This window comes from Stenella coeruleoalba, assembly GCF_951394435.1.
Source record: "Stenella coeruleoalba genome assembly, chromosome: X".
Taxonomy (NCBI): domain Eukaryota; kingdom Metazoa; phylum Chordata; class Mammalia; order Artiodactyla; family Delphinidae; genus Stenella; species Stenella coeruleoalba.
Window position 1 is genome coordinate 62,249,913 of NC_137152.1, and position 24,234 is coordinate 62,274,146.

The following is a 24,234-nucleotide window of genomic DNA, read 5'->3' on the forward strand; positions in this document are numbered from 1 at the left end:
AATTGTTCCAACCCATGAGAATGGAATATCTTTCCATTTATTTGCATCTTCTTCAATTTCTTTCATCAATGTCTTATAGTTTTCAGTGTAGTCTTTCAGGTCCTTGGTTAAGTTTCCCTAGGTATTTTATTTTTAATGAAATTGTAAATAAGATTATTTTCTTAACTTCTCTGATAGTTCATTATTAGTTATAGAAACACAACTGATTTTTGTATATTGATTTTGTATCCTGCAATTTTATTGCATCTGTTTATTCTCATTTTTTTTGGTGGATTCTTCTATATATAATGCCATGGGTTTTTTATATGTAATACATGTTATCTGCTAATAGAGACAGTTTTACTTCTTCCTTTCTGATTTGGATGTCTTTTATTTCTTTTTCTTGCCTAATTGCTCTGGCTAGGACTTCCAGCAGTATGTGGAACAGAAGTGGTAAAAGTCGGCATCCTTATCTTGATCTTAGAGGAAAACCTTTTAGCTTTTTTTCCTTGGGTATGATGCTAACTGTGGGCTTGTCATCTATGGCTTTCATTATGTTGAGGTACATTCCCCCTACATCCACTTTGTTGAGAGCTGTTATCATGAATGAATGTTGAATTTTGTCACATGCCTTTTCTGCATCTATTGAGATGATTATATGATTTTTATCCTTCATTTTGTTAATGTGGTATATCACCCTGATTGACTTGTGGATGGTGAACCATCCCCACATCCCTGGAATAAATTCCATTTAATCATGGTGTATGACCCTTTTAATGCATTGTTGAATTTGGTTTGCTACTATTTTGTTGAGGATTTTTACATCTATGTTCATCAGGGCTATTGGCCTATAATGTTCTTTTCTTGTAGTTTCCTTGTCTGGTTTTGGTATCAGGGTAATGCTGGCCTCATAGAGTGAGTTTGGATGTGTCCCCTCCTCTTTAATTTTTTGGATGAGTGAATTTGAGGTTGACTGGTATTACAGTTGACCCTTGAACAACATGGGGCTAGGGGTGCCAAACCCCACTCAGTCAAAAATCCATGTATAACTTTACAGTTGGCCTTCTGTATCTACAGTTCTGCATCTGTGGATTCAACCGACCATGAATAGTGTAGTACTATAGTACATCTTGGTTGAAAAAAATATGTGCACAAGTGGACCTGTGAAGTTCAAACCTGTGTTGTTCAAAGGTGTACTTTAATTCTTTAAATGTCTGGTATAATTCACCGGTAAAACTATCTGGGCCTGGACTTTGTTTGTTGGGAATATACATGTTTTAATACTGCTGTGCTTGCCTGAGATTTGAAAATTCAAAAATTATTTTTAGGTTATTTCTAATTTCCTCAATATACAAAAATGTAAGACCAAAATCTTTTTTATGCTTTCTCTTTCCTTGAAATAGTTGGGCTTATACTTTTAGAAAAGGATGATGCTAATACATCAATTTTAAGTATTTTTTCTTCTAACTCAGCCTATTTCTTTCTCCTTTTCTGAAAGTTTTCTTCCCATAAAGTTTTCTCTATTAAGAGCATAAAATACCCAAAGTGACTCAATTTAAGGGTAGGATATACGCTATTACCAAAGATCAGAGTAAGTTAATAAAATATTAAAGATAGATATAAAAATACACGTGTGCATAAAAGAGTTAACACAGCAAGCCTGAGTCTGCTGTCCTTCGAAACGTCTATTTGCAAGTTTGGCGTGTAACTAGCATCTAGGAACTTGGATTTGGGGAAGGTTTCCATCTTTCCCAGAACAGTTAAGAGTGGCTCACTGTGCCTAAACTCTTTATACAAACAATGTGGTTTATGCCAAACAACGGATTTCTTTCTGGGAGACTGGAATTTTGGTGTGTGCTAGGCAGAGGATCCCTGCGTGACTACCAATAAAAGCCTTGGACTCCCAGTCACAGGAGAACTTACTTGGTAGACAACATTTAACATATGTTGTCACAATTTGTTGCTGCAGGAATTAAGCTTCTCCTGTGTGTTTCCACTGAGAACTCTTGGAAGCTTAAGCCTGGATTCCTCCAGACATCGCCCCATGTGTTTTCCCTTTGTATCCTTTAGTGTAATATGTCATAGCCATGAGTCCAACTATATGCTGAGTCCTGTGAATCCTAGAAGATACACAATGCACAAGTCACAATATACATTAATTCTATGTACTATGTATATATAAAACTTATATTCAATGGAATATTACTCAGCCATAAAAAGAAATGAAATTGAGTTATTTGTAGTGAGGGGGATGGACCTAGAGTCTGTCATACAGAATGAAGTCAGTCAGAAAGAGAAAATCAAATACTGTATGCTAACACATATATATATGGAATCTTTAAAAAAATGGTTCTAATGAACCTAGGGGCAGGACAAGAATAAAGACGCAGATGTAGAGAATGGACTTGAGCACACGGGGAGGGGAAGGGTAAGCTGCAACGAAGTGAGAGAGTAGCACTGACATATATACACCATCAAATGTAAAACAGCTAGTGGGAAGCAGCCGCATAGCACAGGGAGATCAGCTGGGTGCTCTGTGACCACCTAGAGGGGTGGGATAGGGAGGGTGGGAAGGAGATGCAAGAGGGAGAGGATATGGGGATATATGTATACACATAGCTGATTCACTTTATTATACAGCAGAAACTGACACATGATTGTAAAGCAATTATACTCCAATAAAGATGTTAAAAAAATAAAAAACTTGGGCTTCCCTGGTGGCGCAGTGGTTGACAGTCCACCTGCTGATGCAGGGGACACGGGTTCGTGCCCTGGTCCAGCAAGATCCCACATGCCGCAGAGCGGCTGGGCCCGTGAGCCATGGCCGCTGAGCCTGCGCGTCTGGAGCCTGTGCTCTGCAACGGGAGAGGCCGCAACAGTGAGAGGCCCACGTACCGCAAAAAAAAAAACCAAAACTTTAGAGACTAAAGAAATTCAAATGAGCCAAAAAATGTGAAATATTATTCTGACATACAGGCTTTATACTTCTCAGTAACAGTGGTTCTGGCTACAAACCAAAGGACAGTCATTAGATCTAGGCAACAGAACAGTTAGGTAACAGCACAGTTATACTCTGTGTTATGAGCCATACTTGCACACATAAGTAGAAATAAACAAAAAAGCCATTATTAATTATGTCAGATAATAAATAATTTACTTAATAGATATTTGGCTTAAAATGCTAAAGCCAGTAATCCTTCTTCAATGTAAAATAAACTAAAACAACCACTCTTCCATCATATAACTGTGCTCATTTCATGAGTTTAAAAAAAAGTAAAAAGATTAAAAATTACTTACCTTGGGGCTTCCCTGGTGGCGCAGTGGTTGAGAGTCCGCCTGTTGATGCAGGGGACATGGGTTCGTGCCCCGGTCCGGGAAGATCCCACATACTGTGGAGCAGCTGGGCCCAGGAGCCATGGCCACTGAGCCCGCGTGTCTGGAGCCTGTGCTCTGCAACGGGAGAGGCCACAACAGTGAGAGGTCCGCATACCACACACACACAAAAAAATTACTTACCTTTTTAATCTTGGCCTTTTCAGCCTTTTCTTCTTTATCACATTTCTTGGCATTCCTATTAAGTTCCTTTGCAGCAAACTTCAAGTTAAATAGGTGTTCTGAAATTATATGTTAAGGTTTAAAAAAAAAAAGTCATTTCCCAACCTAACTGAAAACAAGATGTTAAAATTATAAAACTTATAAGATTATGCTATTTGAACCAAATATTCACAAAGTATTTGAGGAAACAGAACAATTTTTATCTCTTCCACATTTGTTTTCTGTTAAAATTAAGTTAATTATTTTAAGAAATAATTTTAGAACAAAATAAGTAAGAAAAAGAAATAAATAAAACTTAATAATTTTAAGAAACTTAATTATTTCTATTAAAGCAAACTGATGGTTATCAAGGGGAAAGGTGGGGGGAGGGATAAATTAGGAGTTTGGGATTAACATACACACTACTATATATAAAACAGATAATCAACAAGGACCTACTGTATAGCACAGGGAAATCTACTCAATACTCTGTAATAACCTATATGGGAAAAGAATCTGAAAAATAATATATGTATATGTTTAACTAAATCACTTGGCTGTATACCTGAAACTAACACAACATTGTAAATCAACCATACTCCAATATAAAATAAAAATTTTAAAAATTAAAGTAATGGCAAGAAAGATTAATTACAAAGGGAAAAAGAGCAACTTTATAGTAGAGAAACCTGGCAGATACCACCTTACCAAAGATAATATCACCAGTAATAAAACATTTCAACACCATTTACCTTCTGAAATGATGAACTGGGAAGAGTACAGCATACTTATACGGTGGTGTTGTCAAAAACATAACCTCAATTTACTCCAGAGAAACCGTCAGGGAATCCTATACTGAGAGAGACATTCTATGTAAGATATAACTGACCAGTGTTCTTGTCAAGCATCAAGTTCATGTAAAGCAAAGAAAGACTGAAGAACTGTTATAGAATGGAGAAGATGAAGGAGCCATGCCAACTAAATGCAATGTGTGATTGGATTCTGAAACAGAAAAAGGACATTAGGGGAAAAACTGGTGAAATCCAAATAAGATCTGTAGTTTAGTTAATATTGTAGTGATGTGGATTTCCTTCGGTTTATGATTATGTTTATGTAAGGTGTTAACATTAGGAGAAGCTTGGTAAAGGGAATAAAAGAAATCTCTGTACATTTCTGCAATTTCTCTTTAAGTCTAAAACTATTTTAAGATTAAACATTTTTAATTAAAAACGACAAAAATATAATGGGAATAAGACCCAAATAAGCAATATCACAAATCTTTCATTTTCATGACACAAGCAAAAACAAATATGAAGTAATGCACATGAATCTGACAAAGCAATGTGGATTATTTCAAAACCAACTGCTTTATATCATGATTAAATCACTATTAAGAATGATTCTATGTGTTTTCTACCCTTTAGAAAAAGGTAAAATCTATTTTTTTTAAACCCTGATTCTATATTTCTTTGGGACATTTATAAAGGATGCAGGGTTCATTTTTTTGAAAGGCACACATACACTATATAAAGAGCTAACTGTTAGTTTGATTATATCACTATCAGAAAATAAGCATTATTCGATTATTTACCAAAGCTAAACCATAAATTAACCTTGTTCATCTCTCAAAGGCTTCATGGTTTTAATTTAACACCTTATATTTAGGGATAATGAGAGGGATGACTTGCTACCATGAGTATTTTTCATCAACAACAGATATAACTAGAATTGTTAAGAAAACAAGTATATGTGTATGAATTTCTGGGTAGTTTTAATGTATCATATATGTTACATTTTTAAGTAAGATTTATCAATTTCAGCTAGGTAACTGAGAAAATTATAGCTCCTTTTATAAATAGGGTTTTTTAACCTAAGCACTACTGATATTTTGGGCTAGATAATACTTTGTTGTGGGGGATGTCTTATGTATTCTACGAAGTTTATAAGCATTCCTGGCTTTACCCACTAGATGACACTAGCAACCCCTCTGTTTTACGAATTACAATAACCAAAACTTTCTCCAGACATTGTCAAATGCTACCTGGGGAGGGGGGCAAAATCGAACCCTGCAGAGAACCTGAATCACTGAGATAGATGGAAATAAAGAAAAAGGTAATGATTTTTTTATTTTTCAAATCATCTCCCAAATAGAATTGCTGTCTCTGTAGAAAAAGTCACTATTGTTAAAAGCTGAAATAAGAAGCCAACTATTTTAGATGAAGTCATATAATTTATATATTCATTGTTGTTTTTAAAGAATGATTTCAGTTTCCCTTAAACCTGAAATTTACTACAAACTGCAGATACTGAGGACTGACTACCTACTATAGCCAACTCTAATTTAATATTAATGGTTAAGAATGATCATGATATAAAATATTAGCCAAAAATATTAATAGGAGATCCATTACTAAAGTCCATTTAATACCATAAAGCTTTTTGCCCTTCATCCTAAAAAGACATGAACCACTTCCATTAATATGGAGGCCTACACATTTATAATAACACCTTGAAATACTGGATAAACTACAACAAATGCCCTTTTAAATACAGAGCTTAGATTGTAAAAATGGAAGGAAAATCCTCAGGAGACAGAAACAAGGAGGAAGAAGTAAATATTAGTAGTAGGTAAGCACTGAAGCCCCTGAAGACAAAGTCCCCTATGGAGCCCATGAGATGAGACGCTGGAACTTAATTTTCTGAATAAACCTAAAACCTTGAAGGCTACAACATTAGCATAAGGGTGTCACAGAAAGAAGTCTTATCAGCTGGCAAAGGAAGATGAGATGACAAGGTTAACTGTCATTATGGGCCTTGGCTCACAGCTGGGGGTGGAGTAAACTAGATAAAAGAAAATTAGACAAAGCTGAGGAGAAAATTAGCAAACTGGAGAGGCCCACATACAGCAAAAAAAAAAAATTAGCAAACTGACTATAGATCTGAATTAAGATTAGAGTGAAAAAATAAGGTTAATATGAAAGAGAGGACAAGAAATAAAGAAAACAGAATAAAAAGGTCTAATATCTGCAATACCACAAAGATATAATAAAGACAATGTGCAAAATGTTACATTCAAAGAGATAATACTTGAGAGTCTTCCATAACTGATGAGAATAAAATCTTTAGACTCAAGAAGCACAAATAAACAAAAAATCAAACAAACAAACAATCGCAAGCAGAACATATAAAAATCAATCCAGAGAGGCAGAGTCAAGATGGTGGTGTGGGAAGATGTGGAGTTAGCGTCCCCCCACAACTAGGGAGCCTGCCGGCCGCTGGTGGTATATTCTAATGCCCAAGGAGACAGGAGGAACCCCAGAGTGAACCAGTTTGCAGGATCTTGGTTCGCAAGCCTGGGGTTAGGCAGAAGCTACTGCGGTGGGAGCTCCAAGTCTGAAACACTGGACTAACAGAGAACTTCAGACCCCAGGGAATATTCACAGGAGTGAGGTCGCACAGAGCTCCCCATCTCAGCACCAAGACCCATCTCAGGTCTACCCAGTAGCCTACAAACTCCAGTGTTGGGAGCCTCAGGCCAAACAACCAGTAAAATAGCAGCACAATTTCACTCAAAAAAAAAAATAAGATGGCAAAAAATATGCCACAGATGAAGAAGCAAGGTAAAAATCTACAAGACCAAATAAATGAAGAGGAAATGGGCAATCTACCTGAAAAAGAATTCAGAGTAATGATAGTAAAAATCATCCAGAATCTCAGTAACAGAATGGAAGTACAGATTGAGAAAATACAAGAAATGTTTAACAAAGATCTAGAAGAACTAAAGAACAAACATAGATGAACAACACAATAACTGAAATGAAAAATACACTAGAAGGAATCAATAACAGAATAACTGAGGCAGAAGGATGAATAAGTGAGCTGGAAGACAAAATGGTGGAAATAACTGCTGAGGAGCAGAATAAAGAAAAAAGAATGAAAAGAATCCAGAACAAGCTCAGACATCTCTGGGACAACACTAAACGCAACAACATTTGAATTATAGGGGTCCCAGAAGACAAAGAGAAAAAGAAAAGGTCTGAGAAAATATTTGAGGAGATTATAGTTGAAAACGTTCCTAACATGGGAAAGGAAATAGTCACCCAAGTCCCATACAGGATGTCCCATACAGGATGAACCCAAGGAAAAACACACCAAGACGCATATTAATCATATTAACAAAAATTAAATTCAAAGAAAAAATATTAAAAGCAGCAAGGGAAAAACAAAAAATAACATATAAAGGAATCCCCATAAGGTTATCAGCTGATTTTTCAGTGGAAACTGCAGGCCAGAAGGGGTGGCAGGATATACTTAAAGTGATGAAAGAGAAAAACCTACAACCAAGATTACTCTACCCAGCAAGGATCTCATTCAGATTCAATAAAGAATTCAAAAGCTTTTCAGACAAGCAAAAGCTAAGAGAATTCAGCACCACCAAACCAGCTTTACAACAAATGCTAAAGAAACTTCTTGAAGCAGGAAACACAAGAGAAGAAAAAGACTCACAAAAACAAACCCAAAACAATTAAGAAAGTGGTCATAGGAACATACATATCGATAATAACCTTGACTGTAAATGGATTAAATGCCCCAGCCAAAAGACACAGACTGGCTGAATGGATACAAAAACAAGACCCATATATATGTTGTCTACAACAGACCCATTTCAGACCTAGGGACATATACAGACTGAAAGTGAAGGGATGGAAAAAGATATTCCATGCAAATGGAAATCAAAAGAAAGCTGGAATAGCAATACTCATATCAGATAAAATAGACTTTAAAATAAAGACTGTTACAAAAGATAAGGAGGGACAGTACATAATGATCAAAGGAACAATCCAAGAAGACGACAAAACAATTATAAATGTTTATGCACCCAACACAGGATCACCTCAATACATAAGGCAAATGCTAACAACCATGAAAGGAGAAATCGACAGTAACACAATAACAGTAGAGGACTTTAACAATGGACAGATCATCCAAACAGAAAATAAATAAGGAAACTCAAGCTTTAAATGACACAATAGACAAGATAGATCTTATTGATATTTATAGAACATTCCACCCCAAAGTGGCAGAATACACTTTCTTCTCAAGTGCACACGAAACATTCTCCAGGATAGATCACATCTTGGGTCACAAATCAATCCTCAAAAAATTTAAGAAAATTGAAATCGTATCAAGCATGTTTTTTGACCACAACGCTATAAGATTGGAAATCAATTACAGGAAAAAAATTGTAAAAAACAAATACAAGGAGGCTAAACAGTGCACTACTAAATAACCAAGAGGTCACTGAAGAAATCAAAGAAGAAATTTTAAAAATTCATAGAAAAAATTGACAATGAAAACACAATGACCCAAAACCTATGGGATGCAGTAAAAGCATTTCTAGGAGGAAAGTTTATAGCAATTCAATCTCACCTCAAGAAACAAGAAAAATCTCAAATAAACAATCTAGCCCTACACTAAAAGCAACTAGAGAAAGAAGAACAAAGAAAACCCAAAAACAGTAGAAGGAAAGAAATCATAAAGAACAGAGCAAAAATAAATGAAATAATAAGAAAACAATAGCAAAGATCAATGAAACTAAAAGCTGGTTCTTTGAGAAGATAAACAAAATTGGTAAACCCTTAGCCAGACTGATCAAGAAAAAAAGGGAGGGGAGGCAAATCAATAAAGTTAGAAATGAAAAAGGAGAAATCACAACTGACACTGCAGAAATACAACGGATTATAAGAGACTACTACAAACAACTATATGCCAGTAAAATGGACAACCATGAAGAAATAGACACATTCTTGGAAAGGTACAATTTTCCAAGACTGAACAAGGAAGAATTAGATAATATAAACAGACCTATCACAAGTAATGAAATTGAAACCGTAATTAAAAATCTTCCAACAAACAAAAGTCCAGGACCAGATGGCTTCACAGGTGAATTCTATCAAACATTTAGAGAAGAGCTAACACCGATCCTTCTCAAACTCTTCCAAAAAACTGCAGAGGGAGAAACACTGCCAAATTCATTCTACAAAGCCCCCGTCACCCTGATACCAAAGCAGAAAAAGATACCACAAAAAAAGAAAATTATAGACCAATATCACTGATGAATATAGATGCAAAAATCCTCAACATAACACTAGCAAACAGAATCAAACAGCACATAAAAAGGATCAAAAACCATGATCAAGTGGGATTTAACCCAGGGATGCAAGGATTCTTCAATATATACAAATCAAACAATGTGATACACCACATTGATAAATTAAGGGAAAAAAACCATAGGATCTTCTCAATAGATGCAAAACAGCTTTTGACAAAATTCAACACCCATTCATGATAGAAATTCTCCAGAAAATGGGCATAGAGGGAACATACCTCAACATAATAAAGGCCATATATGACAAACCCACAGCAAGCATCAAACACAATGGTGAAAAATTGAAAGCATTTCCACTAAGATCAGGAAAAAGACAAAGATGTCCACTCTCACCACTCTTATTCATAGTTTTGGAAGTCCTGGCACAGCAATCACAGAAGAAAAAGAAATAAAAGGAATACAAATTGGAAAAGAAGAAGTACAACTGTCACTGTTTGCCAATGACATGATAATATGCATAGAAAATCCTAAAGATGTCACCAGAAAACTACTAGATCTAATCAATGCATTTGGTAAGATTGCAGGATACAAAATTAATGCACAGAAGTCTCTGGCATTCCTATACACCAACAATGAAAAAAACACATAGAGAAATTAAGGAAACACTCCCATTTACCACTGTAACAAAAAGAATAAAATACCTAGGAACAAACCTGCCTAAGGAGGTGAAAGACTGGTACTCAGAAAACTATAAAGCACTGATGAAAGTAATCAAAGATGACATAAACAGATGGAGACATATACCATGTTCTTGGATTGGAAGAATCAATATTTTGAAAATGACTATACTACACAAAGCAATCTACAGATTCAATGCAATACCTATCAAACTACTTATGGCATTCTTCACAGAATTAGAATAAAATATCTTACAATTCATATGGAAACACAAAAGAACCTGAATAGCCAAAGCAATCTTGAGAAAGAAAAACAGAGTCAGAGGAATCAGGCTCCTGGATTTCTGACTATACTACAAAGCTACAGTAATCAAGACAGTATGGTACTGGCACAAAAACAGAAATATAGATCAATGGAACAGGATAGAAAGCCCAGAGATTAACCCACACACATATGGTCACCTTATCTTTGATAAAGGAGGCAAGAATATACAAAGGAGAAAAGACAGCCTCTTCAATAAGTGGTGCTGGGAAAACAGGACAGCTATATGTAAAAGAATAATGAACTTAGAACACTCCCTAACTCCATACATAAAAATAAACTCAAAATGGATTAAAGACCTAAATGTAAGGCCAGACACTATCAAACTCTTAGAGGAAAACATAGGCAGAACACTCTATGACATAAATCACAGCAAGATACTTCTTGACCCACCTCCTAGAGAAATGGAAATAAAAACAAAAATAAACAAATGGGACCTAATGAAAGTTAAGAGCTTTTGCACAGCAAAGGAAACCATAAAGACCAAAAGACAACCTTCAGAATGGGAGAAAATATTTGCAAATGAAGCAACTGACAAAGGATTAATCTTCAAACTTTACAAGCAGCTCATGTAGCTCAATATCAAAAAAACAAACAACCCAATCCAAAAATGGGCAGAAGACCTAAACAGACATTTCTCCAAAGAAGATATACAGATTGCCAACAAACACATGAAAGAATGCTCAACATCATTAATCATTAGAGAAATGCAAATCAAAACTACAATGAGATATCATCTCACACTGGTCAGAATGGCCATCATCAAACAATCTACAAACAATAAATGCTGGAGAGGCTGTGGAGAAAAGGGAACACTCTTGCACTGTTGGTGGGAATGTAAATTGATACAGCCACTATGGAGAACACTATGGAGGTTCCTTAAAAAACTACAAATAGAACTACCATACGACCCAGCAATCCCACTACTGGGCATATACGCTGAGCAAACCATAATTCAAACAGAGTCATGTACCAAAATGTTCATTGCAGCTCTATTTACAATAGCCAGGACATGGAAGCAACCTAAGTGTCCATCAACAAATGAATGGATAAAGATGTGGCACATATACAATGGAATATTACTTAGCCATAAAAAGAAACGAAATTGAGTTATTTGTGGTGAGGTGGATGGACCTAGAGTCTGTCATACAGAGTGAAGTAAGTCAGAAAGAGAAAAACAAATACCGTATGCTAACACGTATATATATATAGAATCTAAGAAAAAAAATGTCATGAAGAACCTAGGGGTAAGACGGGAATAAAGACACAGACCTACTAGAGCATGGACTTGAGGATATGGGGAGGGGGAAGGGTAAGCTGTGACAAAGTGAGAGAGTGGCATGGACATATATACACTACCAAACGTAAAATAGATAGCTAGTGGGAAGCAGCCGCATAGCACAGGGAGATCAGCTAGGTGCTTTGTGACCACCTTGAGGGGTGGGATAGGGAGGGTGGGAGGGAGGGAGACGCAAGAGGGAAGAGATATGGGAACATATGTATATGTATAACTGATTCACTTTGTTATAAAGTGGAAACTAACACACCACTGTAAAGCAATTATGCTCCGATAAAGATGTTAAAAAAATTTCACATGAAAACAAAAACAAAACCTCGAGCAATCATCATCCTTAACAGTGAATAATTAGAATTCCTTTTAAAATCAGTACAGTCATCCCTCTGTATCCATGGGTTTGCATCTGCAAATAGAGGCCCAACTAAGAGATCTGCATATCTGCAGATCTGGGTATCTGTGAGGGGAGGGGGGTGTTGGAACCAATCCCCTGCAGATACCCAGAGATGACTGTAACAAGAAAGTGATCATGATATATATATATATATATATATATATATATATATATATACACACACACATACATACACACACACACATATTTTTTTAAATTAAGCATTGTTCTGGAGTCCTACCAAGCATGATAAGAAAAATAAAAGGTATATAGATTACAATGGAAATCATCAAAAAATCATTACTTGAAAATACCCATAGTCTCCAACCCAGTAATCCCACTCCTAGGTATATACCATAGAGAAACTGTCCCCAGCTGACACAGCAAATATGTACAAGTGATCATAGCAGTATTGTTTATAATGACAGAAAACCATGGAAACAACCTAAATGTTCATCACTAAATAGAATGGATAAATTGTATGATATTTCTACAATAAAGCAATTATACTCCAATAAGATGTTTAAAAAAAAAAAGTACAGATGTTAAAAAAAAAAACTACATAGAGGTGAAAGTGAAAATGACATAATGAATGAATCTGAAGAACCATCTTGAATAAAAAAGAAAACATTATACCACACACATAAAATTGGAAAATATGCAAGGCATTAATTATATCCTAAGAATGTATACGTATGTGGTCAAATATAAACAAATGCATGGAAATGATAAATATGAACTTTTAGACAGTGGTTGCCTTTGGTGGGGAAATAAGAGATGAGTTGGTAATGTTTTATTTCTTAAGCCCAGTGGCAGGTAACTGGTCTTTTATTCTTTTTTGTACTTGCTCTTGGGGAGGTGAGGATTAAAGTTACATGATTTTTGTAAAAAATTCATTTCAAATAAAAGGTTAGATTAGGAGTCTATAGTCCTATTCCATGAGATGGTATCCTTGCAATTTAAAAAAGAGGGTTGCTTGAAAATTAAAAGAAAAAAACCCAAAAGCATGTATTAAATAATACTGGTATATGGACAACACTGTTAGGAATGTGTAGTAGTATTATAACTTGGATACACTGAACCTGTTTGTGCTTGATATAAATTTAATATAAAATAGCTCTTCTCCAAGGCTGTCTTCAAACATTCTGGTCCTAAATTTTAAGTATACTCTGTGGAAACACTAATTTGAAATTTACAGTGTCAGTAGCTACTTACTCTGTATTCCCATGTTACTTTATATATGATGTACTTTTCTGTATTTCATTATAATTCTTTGTTTACATGTCTACTTCTTTAACTAGACTATGGACACCCTGAGAATATGGATGAACCCTAATTATCCTTATACCATCAGCTTAGTGCAGTGATTAACAGAAGTACTCAATAGTTTTAAGTAAATGAATAGTAGAAAAAATGTTTTGCAATGGTACCTGATATACTGGGGAAAAAGCATCACTGATGTTGGGCAAGAGGACTCAATTACACATATAAGCTTATGAATAAGTTTACACTAATACAATGATGTTTATTTCTGTAGTATATTAGGATTCTACATGATTCCATTCAGGAAAAAAAAGGGCTCTGTGGCTAAGAGTGAGAAAACCAATGTCATAGCAGATTCCAGACTTTTTTAAAAATCCTTGGACTGGTATAATTAACAGAAAGAATAGAGCAGCACCAAAAATGTAGGAAGGAGAGTCTCACAATAAAGGACGGCTTTTAAAATTGAAGATATTTGGTTTTGGAAAATACTTTTTACATGGTCTCTTCTTATTTTTCCCATTTTGACTCATAAATGTAGTGTAAAGCACATGATTCCATAGAGGTGGACTACATATCTTAGACTACCACCCCTGCCAAATATATTCATATGTGTCTATGTATCCCAGGCAACCTGTAAAACCAGTGTTTTTCTGATGATGTATCTTTTGTCCTAGGCCAGAAATCAAAACACTCCTCCGTCTAAAACCTTGCCTCTAACTCTCGGGTACCTTCTACAACCAGGGTAGGCGATTCTTAAATTCAGGTGCCTGCTATTCAAATAATCACCTTCTGTATACACTACAATAAGTGAATATCCTCTATTGCTAATGTGGAAAATAATGGCGTTGATTCAACCACTAAATTGAACTATGAACCAGAGTTGATATACTGTGAAATATTTTAGATATTTTAGTAAGCTGTAAATCCTTGGAGTATTTTTCTATTTGGAAAAAATAAAACTGGCAGAATAATCTCCTTCACTGACTAATCATAAATTCAATTTGGCAAAGTGGTTGCTATTAAGACAGTATTTATTTTTCTTTGCCAACTGAAAAGACAATGACTGAAATACTTTATTTTTGATGGATTGAAGGTTTAGAAGGCTGAACAGTAATACATATTAACATGTATAGAATAATGCATAAGGCCCTAAACTAGATCTTGGGTAATCCCAGGCTCCAGCAACTTGTGCTTCAGTGATGATGGCCTCCACCAGTTACCTGACTCTGTGTCTTCACATACAGCTCCTTTGCCCAGTGTACCTTCTTCCTCCCCTCCCTACCATCTTCCTCTTAACCACTATGAGGTTTATTATACACCACCATGCTTGCTTTTTTGCTAACATAAACACTGACTCTGAAAAATTGGTCTCAAAGATCTCCATTAATGGCAGTAGATTTCCCTCCTCCTGCCAAAATCCATGCAAAAGGAAAACACTAACTCACTTAGCCCTTGGGATTGATAAATAAGTAAAATCAATGAATCATCTGAACAATTATTTCAAATTTTCAGAAAGTAGTATTCCCTACCTTCTAACTCTATAAAATTAAAATTTAAAACATTACATCATACAGGTGTACCTCTTTCTTTTTTTTTTTTTTTTTGCAGAACGCGGGCCTCTCACTGCTGTGGCCTCTCCCGTTGCGGAGCACAGGCTCCGCACGCACAGGCTCAGCGGCCATGGCTCACGGGCCCAGCCGCTCTGCAGCATGTGGGATCTTCCCGGACCGGGGCATGAACCCGTGTCCCCTGCATCGGCAGCCGGACTCTCAACCACTGTGCCACCAGGGAAGCCCAGGTGTACCTCTTAATAGGAAATATATCTATGAATAGACTTGCCTTCGAGAAAATCTAAGCTAGGTCCTCCCTAAAGTGATTGTGTTGATTCATGGTTTTCCAAACTCTTTTTAAAGCAAAAATCTCAAATGGAATGTCAATATACAGAAAGAGTAGCTCTGCATAACCCTAGGACTTGATCAAATATAACTGAAGTGCACTGTAAGTTCTGGAGGCACTATGGAAACGTGAACACACCAGAGACTTTGGAGCCGAGCTCAGATCCTTTACACTTACAAGCTCTGTAGTTTTCTTAGCTTTAATTGCCTGTTCTATAAAATGAGGACACTACCACCCGTCTTCCAGGGTTGTTTTGAGGTTTTGAGATGATATATAAAATCCCCAGCACAAAGTTTGGTACATAGTAGATGTTCAATAAATTGTCATTACCACCTCATGATTTAGATAAGTCACCTATCTTAACTGGGCAATACAGCTAGTCAGGGAATAAAAAAATCCCAATGTGTCTTTAAAACATTCTATGTTGGGCTTCCCTGGTGGTGCAGTGGTTAAGAATCTGCCTGCCAATGCACGGGACACGGGTTTGAGCCCTGGTCTAGGAATATCCCACATGCTGCGGAGCAACTAAGGCAGTGCACCACAACTACTGAGACTGCGCTCTAGAGCCCGCGAGCCACAACTACTGAGCCCACACATCACAGCTACTGAAGCCCACACGCCTAGAGCCCGTGCTCTGCAACGAGAAGCTACTGCAATGAGAAGCCCGCGCACCGTAACAAAGAGTAGCCCCCTCTCTCCACAACTAGGGAAAGCCCACACGCAGCAACGAAGACCCAACACAGCCAAAAATAAATAAATTTAAAAAGGAAAAAAAAAACATTCTGTGTGATTTCATTTAATAGCAATCACACTGCTGACAGGCAAAGGGGAGAAATCACCTATGCCTTAATAGATTATTGCTTTAAAATTTAAATAACAATCATTAGGGTTCCACATATTTAATATGCATACAGAAGGAAACCTTGCTCTAAGATTTCAATCTGCTTCCTCAAGAAAAACGGTTATAGTCAGTTTACTAGCAGAAATTCATAGTAGAACTCTTACGTCCTGCCTACCTCTCTGAAGTCAGTGGAGCAACTCCAAGGGAAAGTAAGTTATCCCAACATAGTAGGGCAGAAAGCTATTTGATTCCAAGTGCCAACAGTAGGATTTTACAATCCTTTACATAGAAGTAAAGGTTGAAAACAAAGGAGGTAAGAGGAAGGAATAAGAATGTTCTACTAGCACCTGCCTGCTCCAGAATAAAGCAGTGGTGCCATACCATAGATGGTTATTCATACATTTGATGAGAAAAAGTGGCATTATATACCCAACTTTCCTCTTTTTCAGCTCCCAGCATCTTCATCATCCCTTGTGTATGTCTGGGAGGTAGAGTTTGGGAACACAGAAACTCAGGGAGATCTTCAGAATTGAAAGAAACCTTAGAGATCGCTTGTCAACTTCCCTCATTGTACAGATGTGAAAACTGAAGCCTAGAGATGGGTAATTAACTGTGAATAGAAGAACAAGAAGGAATTCAAAGCCAGCTCAACTCTTATTTCTCTTTTTGCATTTTAACTTTCATAGTGAATTGCTCAGAACTGATCCTCAAATAGCATCAAATGATGAACGATAAGCATTCCTTACATAAAATACTTCTTGTAAGACAACATTCTACTAGCAAGCCAGGACATACATTGTAAGACTACTGTCAGGTGATATTTAAAAAACAAAATTTGAACTATTATTAATATCTTGGTTAAAAAATCACAATACATTTGTCAACACTAGCAAAGCCTCAGAGACTCTGATCTGTAATTCTGCTTTAGGATGTAAAGCCATTCACAATGGAGAGCATTTTTAAGGTAGCTGGCAATTTTTGCCTATAACACAGTCTCATCTGTCTAGGTGACTACAAAAGGAGACAATGATACCAGTCCAGTTCACAACATCCCTTTCTTTACTCTTATGTCTACAGTACCTATTATCTACTTCGTTGCTTCTCAACCTTTTTCAGGTTAGAATCCCCTAGGGAAAGAGATGTCAGCGACAAATATTTTCCCCAGGAAAAGGCACATTGCCATACAGCATAAACTAACATGATATTGTAAAGCAAACATACTGTAATAAAAATTTTAAAAAATAAATAAATTTGGGTATTCCATCAAGTTGTTTAAAATGATATTGGATCTAATCCAACATAACTTCAGTGTATCTATCTGCCCAAGGACAGAAGTCACAATTACCATGCTAATTCAATTGTGTTAGCACATTTATTCTTCTTACATACTGTAACAATGAGATTTCTGCATTTCAAATAGGTGACAAATAAATGTTACTCAAGTTTCAGTTCAAGTTATTTATTTATGAAAGACAGGTCTGAGCCCATATGTCATTTTCTTCCTCTATACTCCAAGGAAAAGGTCTGGATTCTAAAAAAAGGACCAAGAGAACTAACCACTGCCAGACGGTATGAATGAAGTCCTCACTTCCTTTGATGGACTTAAGAGTAGTTACAGTTCATTTTTGTTATGTATTAAACTACTGATAATAGTACCATTAATTTTAATTATAGTCAGGCATACACACTTTTCAGTGAAAGAAAATTAGTAACTATCTTATTATTGGAAATCACATAGAGTAGGTTTTTAGGTGAGCAAAAGTAATTTGCATTATTAAAGTAGGAAATAAAAGCAGTTTTAGAGCTATTACCTCAAACCCTTCCAAAAGATCTGGCGAAAAAGATAGCAAATTGTACTCCACTTCTTAATACTTAACATGTTCAAAACTTCGTAATTTAGTAAGCCCTTACATTTCATTTTACCTTCACAAGAGCTTTATAAGGCTGACAGGTCAGTTAGTATGTTTACAGATGAGTAAACATTGCATAACAGAGGCTATATGAGTTGTTCTAACTCACATGTTTCTTAAAAGGCAGAACTGGGATTGGAAATCGATCTTCTGACTCATAATCCAGTGCTCTTTTATGATGGTGCTTTAATAAAAATCATCTAACACAACTACACTTCTATAAATTATATCCTTTAAACTGGGCCTTTTAGTCATCTACTCTGTTCATGAAATGACCTATTTCTGCACCTCCACAAAGGTTCACATTTTATTCTTGGTTTATCTTGGCCAGTTCAGCACCAAATATGTTACCAATATTCTCAGTACAGTTTACATAATTTAATACTCTCACCAAATGTCTTTCTATATTTCAGACTTACAAATTAATGAATGGAAATAGTTTCAATATGAGCTATCAGAGAATTTCTATGACCCAATTTTGTTATTTTGCTAAGTTTCATTCAATAGCAAGATATCAAAGTACTCTATTTCTGTAATGCCAATTTCTGGAAGAAGGACAGCGACATGAAAATCCTGTGATGGTATTTCACTTGCAAAAAACCACCTCATCCTTCTTCAATTCAGAGCTTCACACAGCTTGGTTCCTAACCTTGAACACATTGCTTAAGTGGTAACACAGGTGCAACTGATGGATTTTTGTGGCTTTAGGAAACTATGAGTTTCCTCACGTGCTAAATCAGATTATTAACAAGCAAGCAATCAACTTAGTTCGGAGGGCTGGTATTAAGAACTCATTACCAGTCACCTCCATCCAGAAAAAGGAAGAAGTTCCACAAAAACTATTTGCCCTCGTTACCCATTCAAAACCTATACCTCTGCCCCAAACCTCTGGCAAACTGTCGCCTGCTTCCACACCACTCTCCTTCGATTTTTCAGAAATGGATAAATTCCCTGAAAGAACAGGTGACAGTAGCCTTCAACAAGGGAGGGTTCGTGTTCAGTAATCTTCTCAAAGCAGCCCCACGTCCCCTGATTCAGGATGCTTGCGGCTACCAGGAAAACAACAACAAACAAAACAAAATAAGCTGCCAAAGCCTACCAATCGGAGTCAGAACCCTCACCCCTCCTCAACTAGACCTAAAAGGTCACCACCAGGCACCTTCCAGGGCCCCAGGCCCTCCTCTCTTCCACCTCTTTAAGCCCTAGCAGCAACTTTTAAGAAAGGAAAGGATACTCTCCATATTCGACATGGTCCCACGACTTTTCTTGGGAGGCGACAGCCAGGGGCAGCGGCAAGGATTTGACTGCAGTGCGTTCGGAGCGCGACTCTAGTCCTGAGCTGCTGCCGGCCTGGCTCCTAGGTCCGCAATCCCACTTCCTGTTTCTGCGCGAAGAAGGCGGGGGTGGGGTGCGCGTGGGGGGATGGAGCCGTCCGCGTCCGAGGGGCGGAGCTGGGGCAAAGCCAAAATGGCTGCTGCTCTGAGAGGCGGATAGGGTGTGTGGCAGTCGCTTCCGTGCGTTGGGGGTTAGAGCGCAAGAGGTTAAGCCCCTCCCCTTCGTGTCCTTAGCTGCACCCAAGCCTAACCAGCGCCTAACGGTTTTCGTCACCCAGCTTACTTTTCTAGTTCTTTCTTTTGTCCTACTCCAAACTCTCTTTAACCTTCTGCCCCACCTCTTCCCTCAGATTTCACACTATCCTTGACCCCTCACTTTTGTTCTCAGAGCTTGTCTTACGGATGAAGGAAAAAGGTATAGGGCTTTTAAAGTACTTTAAAAAAAAGTTATAATCGTATGAAATAAGGGATTAGCGGGGTTGGTAGTTTTGAGTTGTGAGGTTCAATTAAAGTGTTAAAAAGGATATGATCCTAAAGTTTTTGGTTAGATGGGAAGGACGAAAAAAGTTAAGCCTAGGTTTAAGAGGTGAAGTTGCTGTGAAATATATATTCGTAATAAATAGTTTATTATTATTTTATAATAGATGGTGTAAAATATGAAAATTACTACCAAATCTTTAATGGACGGGAGGTTAATAGAAATACTAAATAGCGGTTAGCATTTATATGTGAGTTATTAATATATCCAAAGGTAATTAATTAGACGCTGAATCTCTAGATTTATGGGAAGGAAGGGAATCTTTGGCGTTGGTGTCGCTGCATTTCAATTAAAAACTCTTAGACATTCCAAGAAAGAGCTCAGAGATAATACTTTGGGGGGAAAAATAGCTAGAATAATTATACCCTTATGGAGGAATTTTATAAGCTTGGCGTTTAAATTTTTCTTATCGTTAATATTTAAATATGTGGGGAAAAGAATGAGTAAATAATTGGCTAAGCCTCTTTTTACCTTTAGGATCATTTCCTGTTGAAAACTAAAATGGTTCAAAAAGCTAGTGTTTCACTCTTTTGTGTTGACTATTGGTAGGCTTCAGACTTATCGAATTATAAAACCCTTAATGCTGGAAAAACCTTTTTGAGTATAGTTCTGGGGAAGAACAATCTGTAAACCACATCCATAGATGAAACTGTATAAAGATTTTTATTTATATCTCTCCATATGTATATATTTGGGATGCAAGATTTACTTTTATGGAGACAGACAAAAGTTGACAGATTTCATTATTGTTTCATCACTTTCCATACTAGGTAAACAACTAACTGTATTTCACAGTTTGAGAATTCTTTTTTTGGTAAAAAGTTAAAAAAAAAAGTGTTTTAAAAAGTTCGTCCCTAGGTTTTTAATATGTGTTAACACAGCTCTTTCAATAAATCCACATGTTGACAGAACAATCCACTAAAGCTTAAGCATTTCCAAGTTTTATGTATTTTAGTTATATTCTTTTTTAAAAGAATAAGCCTTTTTTAAAAAGTGTTTTTAAAGTATTTTTGCAAATTGTAGAACTTCTTAGGTTGGGATCAGGTTTTTAGTAAAGTTAAAATCTGAAGAGATTTGTCCAGTTAGGAATTTGTTATTGCTGTCCATCTAAAGTAAAAAAAAAAAAATACATAGCCTATATCTTTGATTTACTAACCACTTAGAAGATTAAGAAGTTGTTTTTATTTTTATGAGTTCTAAACTAATTTTTACTCCAAAAATTGCCCTCATATTATTCCTTGGACATCTTATTTCTTAAAGTTAGATTTAATAATTCTTTTGATCTTAGGCACAGTAATAGAACTATTGAATGTGTATGCATATTCAGTTGTAACTGCTGCTGTTGAAAGCAAAGAATTGAAATCTGTTAAAATCATAAACTTGTTTTATGACAGAGCAAATATATTACAGAGAAAGGAAATACATCAAATTTTAATTGTTTTATTAAACATTGAATGCCTATAAAACAATATTTGTAAAACATGAGTACAGAATAAACAAAAGCAATACAACAACCTCCTGTGACTTATCACCCATTATGAGAAAAGAAAATTACCATTCCCTATAAATTCCCTTATGTACTCCTTTCCTAATCACATTCCTTTCCTTCCCTCTTTCGAGGCAACTACTGTCTCAAATTTATATATATTTTCTCTGTTTTTTTAATAGTTTTACCAATAGTATTTGCATCCCTAAACAATATGTTCTTTAGTGTTGCATGTTTTTGAACTTTGTGTAAATGAAATCAGAACTTTTTCTTTCTTCTTTGACTTGCTTTTGTAACTCATCATAATGTTCCTTATTTGTGTTGCTACATGTAACCATAGTTCATTCATTTTCACTGAAATAGAGTATTCTACTGTATGAATATATCATAATTTATTCATCTATTCTCCTGATGGTGGTTATTTGGGTTGTTTCCACATTAATATAGCCTCTAAGAATATATTGGTGTTATATTAACACATACTCTGATTAAACACTAAGATCAATAACTTATTTTAGTCTCCTAAACATGTTAGTATGAAATATGGAAATGTTTAGTTTATCATAGTGATGATTAAGGTTAGTGTTTTTAAAGCCAGATGTAGTCTTTAAAATATAATTTTACTCTCTCACCCTAGGCACAATTATTCATTCATTGTTCATTGCATTTAGTCATATTTCCTGTTGTTTTGGGTTATCTTAGATATTGGCTTTGTTTCTTCCACTCTACCAGATTTAGTAATACCACCTACCCTGTCTAACCTAGATAGGCAACTACCTTTTTCTTCTTTCACTCTTAGAACAGGGCTATAGTGATAAAGATGATAGGTATAGGACCTCCCAAACTGTTCTTTTGGGACTTAGTTAACTCTAAATAAGAAGGTTTAACTGAAACAAAATAAGTCACATATTGATAAACTCAGATATGGTAAAATTCACCTATTGAAACTTAGGTGTGTTTTAAGAGATCTTGAATTTTTACTGGGATAATTGAGATGTAAAGAACCAATATAGTGTCTTAACTCAGCAGCTATTGAATGTGTTAAACTTCAGAATGAATGAAGCTAATGTGGTAATTATAATTCTCCCAGGAAATTGAGTTATTTTCATGATTCTTCATTCTTAGTTCTCTAAATATTTTGCAATCCATTGTATTACAAAGAACAAGCTTTCCTTTTTAAAGTTAAAAACATTTATAAAACAATTGCAGTTGAAATCTAAATTACTTAATTTTTAAAATTTAATTTAGGTTGTTTTGTGACAACTCAACAACGTTTTTGTTATATTTTAGCAAACAATTTCAAGATGATTAGAAAATTAAATGGTACATGACAGTTAAACTTTCCTTGAAGTAGAAAGAAAGGAATACATCAGAAAAGAGAATGGTGCATTATATAGTACCTCTCAAACTTTAGTGTTCTTGTTAAAAATACAGATGGTTGGGCCTCACCTCTATAGATTCTGATAGAATAAGTTTGTAGCAGGGCTCAGAAGTCTATATTTTGCATCTGTTTGTGTACTGGAAATGAAAATTCTAATATAGAGAAATATAAATCTTATTATTCTGCCTAAAATAACTCAATTTGGATGGAACTTCATGGTTTACAAAGTGCTTCTTATACATCATTTCGTTTGATACTTAAAGTAACCTGAGGCAAACTGTCAGGCATTATTATCCTTTTTACCAATTAAAAAAAAAAAGAAAAACAAAGCTCAGAGAGATTATATGATTTGCCTAAGCAATTGTTTGTTTGTTTGTTTTTTCCCGTACGCGGGCCTCTCACCGCTGCGGCCTTTTCCCGCCGCGGAACACAGGTTCCGGACGCGCAGGCTCCGGACGCGTAGGCTCAGCCGCTCCGTGGCACGCGGGATTTCCCCGAACCGGGGCACGAACCCGCGTCTCCCGCATCGGCAGGCGGACCCCCAACCACTGCGCCACTAGGGAAGCTCCAGCCTGAGCAAGTTTTGAGGAAATGGAGTCTGTATTCAATTCAGGACCCTTTGATTCCTAATCCAGTACTTTTGAATGTACGTAGCAGATTGGCAAGGAAGAATCATGAATAAGACCACTTCTCCTTGCTTTCTATAGCTCAAGTACCCATTTAGCATAAGAGTAAAATGAAGAATTATTCCAGCTGGCTGGCAGTCTTTATAATTTCTATAAGCAGAGTATTCAGTTTCTTGGAAATCCTAGCAAGGTATAAACGAGGGTCTTTCCTGTTCATAATGGAAAAACTATTTTCCTAGGCAGACAAAGAACACCTTGCTGGTTTCATTGTTCTCCTGTGTTTTATTTGATTTTCAAAATTTCATGGTCTAGCACTCTTTAAGTGGCAGGTGAAAGAGATTAGAGCTATAGACGAGGTAAAGCTCTTTTAGCTGAGGCAAATAGAAGACGAGGTGGGAATAGAAGTTTAAAGACAAGAGGAATTGGTTTGAGTGGCTGCCATAGGTGACCTGAAAAATTATCCAGTTTATAATTAGGAAGTGAGAGATGAGCAAAAGGAGACAAGATGAGAATCTGAATGTAAGGTTTAAGTGAACAGAAAAATAATGAAAAAATAGTCTTGGGTAATTAGGAAAAATCCCTCCACATATTTACCATTTCTATATGTGATAATTTCTATTATTTCATTGTTATTTTAATAAGAAATGGTA

General features: G+C 36.0%; 1 protein-coding gene across 10 annotated transcripts in view; it reads right to left on the reverse strand.

Moving 5' to 3' along the window:
* LOC307180840 (charged multivesicular body protein 1B2-like) overlaps positions 1-19,588 on the reverse strand; it is a 69,229-nt gene extending 49,641 nt beyond the window's left edge. For 4 of the 10 annotated variants that reach the window (XR_013825794.1, XM_079911357.1, XM_079911359.1 and 1 more), the window contains exons 1-4: positions 18,329-19,405; positions 16,739-16,919; positions 4,266-4,368; positions 3,277-3,593 (exon numbers count right to left, since the gene is read on the reverse strand). Coding sequence is in view for 9 of the 10 variants with exons in the window: in XM_079911357.1 (XP_079767483.1) it covers positions 3,277-3,593; positions 4,266-4,299 (351 nt within the window). In the remaining variant the exon portion in view is untranslated. Of the gene's footprint in view, positions 1-1,902; positions 2,100-3,276; positions 3,594-4,265; positions 4,369-16,738; positions 16,920-18,328; positions 19,406-19,453 lie in introns of those variants that run through there. The other 6 variants (XM_079911363.1, XM_079911360.1, XM_079911364.1 and 3 more) reach the window with 6 other exon arrangements.
* Between the last annotated feature and the right edge of the window lie 4,646 nt (positions 19,589-24,234).